General features: G+C 38.6%; 1 protein-coding gene across 1 annotated transcript in view; it reads right to left on the reverse strand.

Moving 5' to 3' along the window:
* GFRA4 (GDNF family receptor alpha 4) overlaps positions 1-9,645 on the reverse strand; it is a 408,185-nt gene extending 398,540 nt beyond the window's left edge. Inside the window, exon 1 of the mRNA XM_075855772.1 lies at positions 8,791-9,645. Within this exon, the coding sequence (XP_075711887.1) occupies positions 8,791-8,839 (49 nt within the window). The 5' untranslated portion in view covers positions 8,840-9,645. The remainder of the gene's footprint in view (positions 1-8,790) is intronic.
* Between the last annotated feature and the right edge of the window lie 1,318 nt (positions 9,646-10,963).

Raw genomic sequence — 10,963 nt, forward strand, 5'->3', positions numbered from 1 at the left:
AGGGCTCGGTCCCCTCTATTCAAGGGCATCATAGCCATGATTAAGGACGTTTGACACATCTGAAACGCGTAGGCTCCATCACTGGATCGATATTCCTTCCTGCACACTAGGACTCCATATCTCTGGAACTTTTTAATAGACTACCAGTAAAACTTGGAAATAGTTTCCGTTTTATCTTAAACAGCGCTGGATCCAACTCCTTGTTACCCTCTGCCATCATAGCAGATACCTGGTCTTTCTTTAGGGTAGCTGCACCCTTGACCAGAGTATATTACAATGGGACAACGCTCTGTCACAATAAAGCCAACATTAGGCCCCTGAAATCCAACACTACTGGAAGATAATGGTAGAGAAGGTCACTATCGGCTGGGGTTAATGATGGTGTTATGGGGGTTTGTTACTTGGTTATCTTGATTTCCAATGGGTGTAATGATAACAATTCAAAATATAATGGAACCTGATCTACATAGCTGGATTATGGGCCCTCAAAAATATTCCTCTGGTGGGCCCAAACCACGTCAATCTAAGTCTGACAAAGAAAATAATAATAAAAATAATAATAATAATAATAATAATAATAATAATATAATGATAATAATAATAATAATAATAATAATAATAATAATAATAATAATAAAAATATAATGATAATAATAATATAATAATAATAATAATAATAATAATAATAAAAAGATATAATGATAATAATAATAATAATGAAAAAAATATATAATGATAATAATAATAATAATATAATATAATGATAATAAAATATAATGATAATAATAATAAAAAATATATAATAATAATAATAATAATAATAATATAATAATGATAATAATAATAGTAATAATAATAAAAAATATAATAATAATAATAATAATAATCATGATGAAAATAATTAAATATAACAATAATAAAAAATAATAAGAATAAGAATATATACATAATTTATAAGGTTATATTTATTTAATGTTAATATAAAATATTAAAGGAATGACAAACACACCATTTCCCAGCACTGACTCACAGGGGCCTACATGTTCTGTATCTATTTCCATGTAACGAGACGCTCACAATATCTGATCCATTTGTGAATGTTTTAAGAGGCCGTGCTTAGAATTCACGGTCACGGAGCTGCACTATATCATTCATACAGAAAGAGCAGTCTGGATCGTTTAACATCAATGCTCCATGTCTATCCTGGATTGTTTAAAAAAAAAAAAAAGATCTTAATATAGATATTAAAAAAAAACAAAACAATTTTTTTAAAAAAGATATATTTTTATCACCCTTTGAATATAAATGGCAGATACTCACTCCTGGACTCTCCATAGCTTGCAGGCTATGCCCCAACAATGATAGTCACTAATGTCAGTGAGTGAGTGTCCTGAGGAAAGGTCAAGGGTCTTTTTATGCTGTATTACATTTTTTATGTCCATCCAGATGGTAAGGGTAGGAAGTCAAGTAATAAATTCTTATTGATTGCGTGAGTTATAGTGTGGGCGTGAGGGATGGGAAGACACCATTGAGAATTTTGGGTCAGTTGGGGTCATTCACTTTTCACTGTTCAGAAATTCAACCGAAGCCTTTGATTTCTTCCTAGAAAGTTGAGAACTGAAGAAGGACTTTGGCCAAAATATAAGATATTGTTTTGGATGTGGTTCGCTGTACTGTACTCAAATATGGAGTTGTAGGCTAAAGCCGGACTTGACCTTGGGTGGTCATGTGATAGGACACCGTTTGCGTCATTTAATAGTTCTATGTCCCATAATGAACCATGGACTTTCGGTCATATGGCATGATTGGCCACATAGCATTATCCCAATAATTCAAGAAAGACCCCAGTGCCACTCACTCATAGGTAACTATTGGTAGAATGAGTCAGGACTAGTAGCACTTTATGATTTTTGGCTGACATTCATAGATGATAGACTATGTTTTCATTGGTTAAGTAACCCTAATGGAACTATTTGACAACCATCCCCTTGTAACCCAACTGATCCCATTAGCGAGTTTATGCTCCCCACCCTAAACGCCGAACCCAATCCTCTTTGTGTGGAGATTACCCATATTGACCATACCGTACTGTTCTTTGCAGTCCCCCGACATAGTAGCTCCTTCTGTCCATTGGTAGACTACACAGACTCTACATTGTTGCAGAACCATGTGACCAGTAATCTTCTTTTCTAATACAACTAAATCCATCTTAACCCTAAAAAAACATGGCATGGTATTATTTTGCAACCAGTATATGTAACTCCAAACACATCTACTGCAGCAGAGACCGTGTAGCTAAGATAGCACCCAAATCCATTGGAAGCCCAGTACTGTGTGCTATTCATCTATATCTATCTATCTATCTATCTATCTGTCTGTCTGTCTGTCTGTCTGTCTGTCTGTCTATCTATCTATCTATCTATCTATCTATCTATCTATCTATCTATCTATCTATCTATCTATCTATCTATCTATCTATCTATCTATCTATCTAATCTATCATCTATCTATCTATCTATCTATCTATCTATCTATCTATCTATCTATCTATCTATCTATCTATCTATCTATCTATCTATCTATCTATCTATCTATCTATCTATCTATCTATCTATCTATCTATCTAATCTATCATCTATCTCTATCTCGGACCAATGTCACCTTAAAGGCTATGGACAACTTCGACATGGAAAAAAATATTTTAATAGATGTTAATGCTTTCCTAAGTTTCCGGCTGCAATCTTCATCCTTCATTTATTTTACAGACCCCCTGATATTCAGTTTAGAACCTGCTCCTAGTTTCAGACTCTTCTCATGCGGATGTCTACCCAGTGATACATGTTGGATGTGAGTTATCTGCGTCCAGGATGCTGCTGTCTTCACTAACTGCATGTATCAGCACAGCTTCATCCCTGTACTGCTTCCCCGTTATACAGTCCATGAAGAATCTCTTCTCCCTTGTCCTGACAAACACTAATGCTGAGGAGTGTGTGCTTGATTTTGCATTTAGAAGAAAATAAACAATAAAAAACATATCAGTGTCCATAGCCTTTAAAAGCAGCCAGTTTCCTATGGTCTATTAAATTGCATGTAATTGTCTGCGCTAAAGAATTTCATAGGCTATAGTTGCTATTGTTAGAGAGACATAATTAGGCTGCTCTATAATGAACTGTTGGAGAGCGAGGGATTCATACACTGTTCTTGCATGGGGCCCTCTACTGTGTCTGTAGGTCTATCTATCTATCTATCTATTTATCTATCTATCTATCTATCTATCTATCTATCTATCTATCTATCTATCTCATATCCAGGTCCGGCCTTAAGGGTGTGCGACCTGTGCGAGTGCACAGGGCGCTGCACCCTCCCAGCATGTAGGGGGTGCCACTGTGCTCTGCCTCTTCTCTGTCTTCTGCTCTTAGTTACACACACGGAGTAAACAAGAGACAAGAGTCGAGGGAGAAGAGGAGGAATCTCCACCCACAGCCCGCCCTGCAAGAAACCTGTGAGCCTGTCAGCAAGGAGAGATGATAAGTGCCTATGTGTGTATATATGTGTCTGTGTTTGTATGTGTATTTGTTCCAATATGTGTGTATATATGTCTCTGTGTGTATATGTGTATATAAGTCCCTGTGTTTGTACTGTATGTGTATACGTTCCAGTTTGTGTGTGTATATGTCTGTGTAAGTGTGTGTTCAGTATTAAAGTAAAACAAATAAAATTAAGATATCTATGCTACCCCTATATACTATGCTGCCCCTATATACTATGCTGCCCCTTAAGGGAAACACCACATTTTCATATGGAATTTTTCATGGAAACAGTTTGGAGGTACAGTATATATATATATATATATATATATATATATATATATATATATACATACATACATACATACACGCATACATACATACACGCATACAGTATATGCCTCTGTGTGTGTGTGTGTGTGTGTGTGTGTGTGTGTGTGTGTGTGTGTATGTGTGTGTGTGTGGTGTGTGTGTGCGTGGGGGTGTGCCTGTGTGGGCATAGTTGTCAGAGTATATCTGTGGTGTTACATAGGACTACTACTTTATCTGTACACAGAGAGTTATGACTGTGTTATCTGTGATGTTACATAGAACTGCAGGTAACATCTACTACATTATCTGTACTCAGAGAGTTATCACTGTGTTATCTGTGGTGTTACATAGGACTGCAGGTAACATCTACTACATTATCTGTACTCAGAGAGTTATCACTGTGTTATCTGTGGTGTTACATAGGACTGCAGGTAACATCTACTACATTATCTGTACTCAGAGAGTTATCACTGTGTTATCTGTGGTGTTACATAGGACTGCAGGTAACATCTACTACATTATCTGTACTCAGAGAGTTATCACTGTTTTATTTGAGGTGTTACATAGGACTGCAGGTAACACTACTACATTATCTGTACTCAGAGAGTTATCACTGTGTTATCTGTGGTGTTACATAGGACTGCAGGTAACACTACTACATTATCTGTACTCAGAGAGTTATCACTGTGTTATCTGTGGTTTTACATAGGACTGCAGTTAACACTACTACATTATCTGTACTCAGAGAGTTAGCACTGTGTTATCTGAGGTGTTACATAGGACTGCAGGTAACATCTACTACATTATCTGTACTCAGAGAGTTATCACTGTGTTATCTGTGGTTTTACATAGGACTGCAGGTAACACTACTACATTATCTGTACTCAGAGAGTTAGCACTGTGTTATCTGAGGTGTTACATAGGACTGCAGGTAACACTACTACATTATCTGTACTCAGAGAGTTATGACTGTGTTATCTGTGATGTTACATAGAACTGCAGGTAACATCTACTACATTATCTGTACTCAGAGAGTTATCACTGTGTTATCTGTGGTGTTACATAGGACTGCAGGTAACATCTACTACATTATCTGTACTCAGAGAGTTATCACGGTTTTATCTGAGGTGTTACATAGGACTGCAGGTAACACTACTACATTATCTGTACTCAGAGAGTTATCACTGTGTTATCTGTGGTGTTACATAGGACTGCAGGTAACACTACTACATTATCTGTACTCAGAGAGTTATCACTGTGTTATCTGTGGTGTTACATAGGACTGCAGGTAACATCTACTAATTATCTGTACTCAGAGAGTTATCACTGTGAGTTATCTATGGTGTTACATAGGACTGAAGGTAAGACTACTACATTATTTGTACTTAGAGAGTTATCACTGTGTTATCTGTGGTGTTACATAGGACTGCAGGTAACATATACTACATTATCTGTACTCAGAGATTTATCACTATGTTATCTGTGGTGTTACATAGGACTGCAGGTCACATCTACTACATTACCTGTACTCAGAGAGTTATCACTGTGTTATCTGTGGTGTTGCATAGGACTGCAGGCTACCACATTATTTGTACTCAGTTATCACTGTGTTACCTGTGGTGTTACATAGGACTGCAGGTAACACTACAACATTACCTGTACTCAGAGAGTTATCACTGTGTTATCTGTGGTGTTACATAGGACTGCAGGTAACACTACTACATTATCTGTACTCAGAGAGTTATCACTGTGTTATCTGTGGTGTTACATAGGACTGCAGGTAACATCTACTACATTATCTGCACTGTGCACATATGAGCCTGTGTTGGTATATATGGATCTGTATGTGAAAGTGTCTTTGTATATCTCCCTATGTGTGTGTGTGTGTGTGTGTGTGTGTGTGTGTGTGTGTATATGTGTGTGTATATGTGTGTGTATATGTGTATATGTGTATATGTGTATATGTGTCTGTACATCTATATACTTACCTTTATGTATATATTCTAGAATGTGTGTATGTATATTTGCCTGTATGTCTAAATATCTGCCTTTATGTATGTGCACTATATATGTTGCAGTATGTGCATGTCTATATATGTGGTTAGCAGGGCAGCAATAGAGAGTCCCGCACAGGGCGCCATCCAACCTAAGGCTGGCCCTGCCCATATCTATCTATCTATCTATCTATCTATCTATCTATCTATCTATCTATCTATCTATCTATCTATCTATCTATCTCATATCTATCTATCTATCTATCTATCTATCTCATATCTATCTATCTATCTATCTATCTATCTATCTATCTATCTATCTATCTATCTATCTATCTATCTATCTATCTATCTATCTATCTATCTATCTATCTATCTATCTATCTATCTATCTATCTATCTATCTATCTATCGTTAGATACATAGAAAGTAGCAACTTTCTTGCAGACTGAATCTTTCTCTTAAACTCATGGAACCGCTTAGTGCCCAAGACACAACTGAGGATTATTCTCAGGAATCTGCTGTCTCCTAGAGGCTTTGTCTCCTCTGCCTTTTATAGGTGTAGAAAATAGCAGTTCGCTGGAATTAGAGAGAGACTTTGGCCATTTGTTCAGATACCAATGCATTCAGACACTGCAAGACTTCACCTCCAGCATCTGTAGGGTTAACCTCTGGGAGAAAAGAAAATAACTCTTCGTAATCCAGAAAAGAACCGAACCTTTATGACCGATCATTATAGAACCCATAACATTTTCCCAGACCAATATTATTATTTTTTTTGTCAATATTATTATCATTGTTATTGCATTTTTTTCTAATTTATTTTATTATCATTTACTTTTTTATAATAATAATAATAATAATAATAATAATAATAATATTAATAATAATAATATTATTCTAATGATTTTTATTATTATTTTTATTATTGTGTAAAAAATATGCAGATTGGGTATTTTGATTGTGAGCCCCATTGGGCACAGTGAGTGAGAAAACTTCTATACAGCGCTGCGGAATATGTTGGCGCTATAGAAGTATCAGAATTAAATAAAAATTAAATAAAAAATAATATTTTTTTATATTTAGTTTAAGATCATTTTCAATCACATATTTAATGATTGGCTCAAAAAAAAAAAAAAATCCACCTATTGCCTTGGGTACTGTGAATTTCAACATTAAACATCATTAAATATGGAATTATCATAGACATCACCAGCCGATCCCCAGATCACGCAAAAGTTGACGACGACTTAATCCGGCGATCAAACCCAATTTAAATATGCGCCAATTAAGATCGGTTAATACCAGACGCACTTTACAAACATTTCGAGTCCCATCCAAGGTTCCCCTTTTAATAACATGATTCACAGGGAGCTGCGTACTTTGGAGATGCTCCTCATATTTCCCTAATAGTCATTTCTATGTGGAAAAAAAAAAATAGCTGTTAAATAGATTGTGAATTTGCAATGTGTTGGTTGAGTAATCTCATCTTGTGGAAAAATGAGTATACAGCAATGTAGAGAGAGGGAGAGAGAATAGGGGGAGCAGGAGGAAGATATAGCGCAGGGGGCGAGGGGACGTGAAGGCGCTGGGAGTGGGCGAGGGTCTTACAAAAAGATCATTGACAACTGTCAAGCAGTGTCCACTGTGATGGAAAGATGAGCTAAGAATGAGTTAATATAGATGCAGCAGAGCTGAGTCCACTGTGATGGAAGGATGAGCTAAGAAGGAGTTAATATAGATACAGCCAGGCTGAGTTTGTCATTGGCACAGCTCAGGTGTGCACTTTATGTTGCCTGTAATTTTACTGCTGGTACAGCTATCACATTATCTTAACTCATATCACTGCACAGCAACAGTGCAGTTACTAAAAATCAAATAACTATTCAGCTCTGCTACATCTGTACTTGAAAGCAGGCATAGGGAATAGCCACTGGAAGCAAATTGATGTCTGAATGGCAGATTATAAGAGATTTCTGGATCCGGGGACATATTGAATAAAGTATAATATATATATATAGTGAACAGGAAACATTATATCCACCCTGGAGATTGGCAGCCGGCACAGATGCTGTGGGTAGAAGTTGGTAACATCTATAGTAATAGGTATAAGAAGAAGCCAACATAGGAGAACAAGACACCAGACCAAGAGCCTTGATGAATAATATAGATCTGCTATGCCTGGAGCAAAGTGCAGGGAGGCAAGTAGAGGGGGTTCATATACACAGGAGCTACAGATACAGATGTAGCAGAGCTGAATTTGTCATTTACTTTTTTGTGGCTGCATTGTTTGTGCATTACAATAAGTGGTTGAGTTAAAATAATGCAGTAGATTTACTTGCAGCCCAAAATGCATCACCATGGGTTATGCCAAATAACAAACTCCTCTCTGCTGCTTCAGTGTATACATATATGAAGAAATGCTACATTGAAACCAAAAGAGGATATGCACAAGCACGTCCTTTCTGTAATAGTTAACCCTTTCAGTGCCACTACTATTTTAACCCTTCCGGTGCCACCCTTCACATATCCATTGCCACTGAGCTGCGCACAAACACGTCCCTTGAACGGTGGCAAGAAGGTGGCAGCCAATATACACAATCTGATTCTCCCAAGTCTGGTTGCCCACAAACCTGTCCTTGCACAGATCAAGTTGACATGTTCTTAGAAACACTAATTTGCACGTGCATAGTGCCCACAGATAGGGTGGCATTGCCATTCCCTTTGTGCCAGTCTATACAAGTCAAAGTATAATGTTCCCTGCAGGAAACCAGTACAACCATGCATATCCCAGCAGGGTGCCAAGCTTATGTGTGCGCAACCCAACGCAGTGCCAACTCAATGCCAGTCTGCACACACATGATTACACAGTTTGTGTGTACACAGACAAAGCCATGTCATGCCAACCTAAAATCCCAGCACACTGCCAGCTGGGTACACAATAATGGGTGACTTACCACAGATGAGCAGGAGCAGGACACATCCGCACAGCCTGATGGAGCTCATGGTGATGATGAAGGTGATGAAGAAGGACCCCCTGGCACAGGGACTAGGATCTGGGACTGGTGGGCACTCAGGCTTTAGCTCCGGGCTCTGCAGGTGTTTAACTCACTCTCTTCCCTGCTCAGCTCTGCACCTTGTATTATACACATCCCCCTTTAGATCCAAGCTGCAAAAGCCTCACAATCCAAGAGGAGGAAATGTGGGGATAAGAAGTTTGATTGCACCCCCTGCTGCAAACTTCAGCCTCAAATAAAGTGCTCAGGGCTGAATTGTGCGCTGGAACTTTAAAGGGCTCCAAAATCCTTAGATGAGGACAGTATCCACCTAGTGGGGGTGCTGCTGGTATCCTGGGAAGCCTGGTATCCTAGCTGTGGGCAGAGTGCCTCCTTAAATCCTTAGAAGGGTTGCACTGTGCAGGGCTCCTGTATCCTTAGAATAGGGATATGCTGGTGGTTGAAGCTTCTATATCCTGCTTCTAGGTAGATAATCCTGTTATTACAATGAGGGTATCCTCTGATCCTCCTGGGGGGCTCCTGGCAGCAGTTAGCTGGCTGGCACTGATGCCCCTTATGCTGCTGGTTGTTCAGTTGCCTCCTTCTTCTTGCCCTTACTAAATCCTGCGCTGCAACCCAGCACCATGCAAAGCAATGTAATGTAATGTAAAGCAATCTCTGTGCTGAGAGCAGAAGAACAGAGCTGCTTGTCACAGAACGCAGCTCTGGAGGCTTTTAAAGGGACAGAAAAAGTCATAAATTGTCTAGAGCAGCAGCAGCACAACCTCCCTCACTCACACATTGCCTGACAATGGGGAAATGTGAGCAGCACTACTGTCTATCAGTCACATGGAGCACAATCTGCGCTGTGTGGGGTCACAGAGCTGCAGACTTTAGATTGCAAGCTCTTAGGGGAGGCTGCTTTCATTGATCAGCGGAGACTACATATTGAGCTGAGATTAGTGCAGCTGGGTTTGTTATTTAGGCTATGGTTTTACCTAAACAGCACTACTGCATATAGACATCATAGTGCAGAAAGCAAGCAGACACAAAGGGTTCAATTGACTGGTTCCGCTCTGCTACATCTGAGGTTGAGGTTATTTATATTATGTGAGAGGAAACCATGTATTAACAATGACATATATATATATATATATATATATATATATATATATATATATATATATATATAACAACTCTGTCTATATACAGTAGCACTGTTATATATAGACCGCCCCCCCCCCATAGTAATGATCCTGCTTAAAGGGGTACTCCCATCTGAGACATTTATGGTATATCCACAGTAGTAACGGTTGATTTTATGTGGATATCAGATTATATAGTGTCATCAAGTAGGAAAAGTTGTGTCTTGGAGCTATTGCTTGGCCCAGGGTTTTAAGGTGTCACTGGCCCCGGGGAGTCAGGACTTTTCAATTACGATGTTAATAGACATATAACATGGTAGAGTTGTGTTCAGGGGCGTAACTATAGGGGGTGTAGAGGTTGGGTCCTGGAGTCTGAGGGAGCCCGAAACGTCCCTCTGTCCCATTTGAGGAGGCAAGTAATGGAAATTACACCTCATATTTGGGGGTCCTTCAACAGACTTAGAATTGGGGCCCCCCTGGTTGTATCATAGTAATGGCACCAGGGTAAGAGTTTATTGTGTTGATAATATTCAGAACTGGGATATTCCCTCTAGGACAATCTCAATCGATGAGTGTTTGAAGCTTCCCACCATTGTTTCCAATGAGAAGACCTTCATTTTTGTTTCCCTCAAGACACCCGACCATCGGGACCTTCCCTTTCCCTTGATTTAATGGCTGCTTCTCTTTCCTCCTTCTTACTTACCAGTTTGTATGGTTTTTTTTACCCCTTCACAAATTTTTTTTAACTGTAGAAAGCATCGGACTGAGGTCCCTGCCGCCAGAGGCTATGATTCTGGGAGCCCACCCACCTTCTCTACAAAATATGTGCACATCCATTTGTTGTTATCACTGTCTGTACACATAGGACATATTGTCAATAATGTCTAATAGGTTTTTTGTAAGTCACCCATAAAAAATAGACCCTAGTGACAAGTCATCTCCAAATGGGGTTGTCTTCTTCTAGAACTTTTAGGACCCATTAATGAGTC

The sequence above is a fragment of the Rhinoderma darwinii genome, chromosome 1 (assembly GCF_050947455.1).
Source record: "Rhinoderma darwinii isolate aRhiDar2 chromosome 1, aRhiDar2.hap1, whole genome shotgun sequence".
Taxonomy (NCBI): Eukaryota; Metazoa; Chordata; class Amphibia; order Anura; family Rhinodermatidae; genus Rhinoderma; species Rhinoderma darwinii.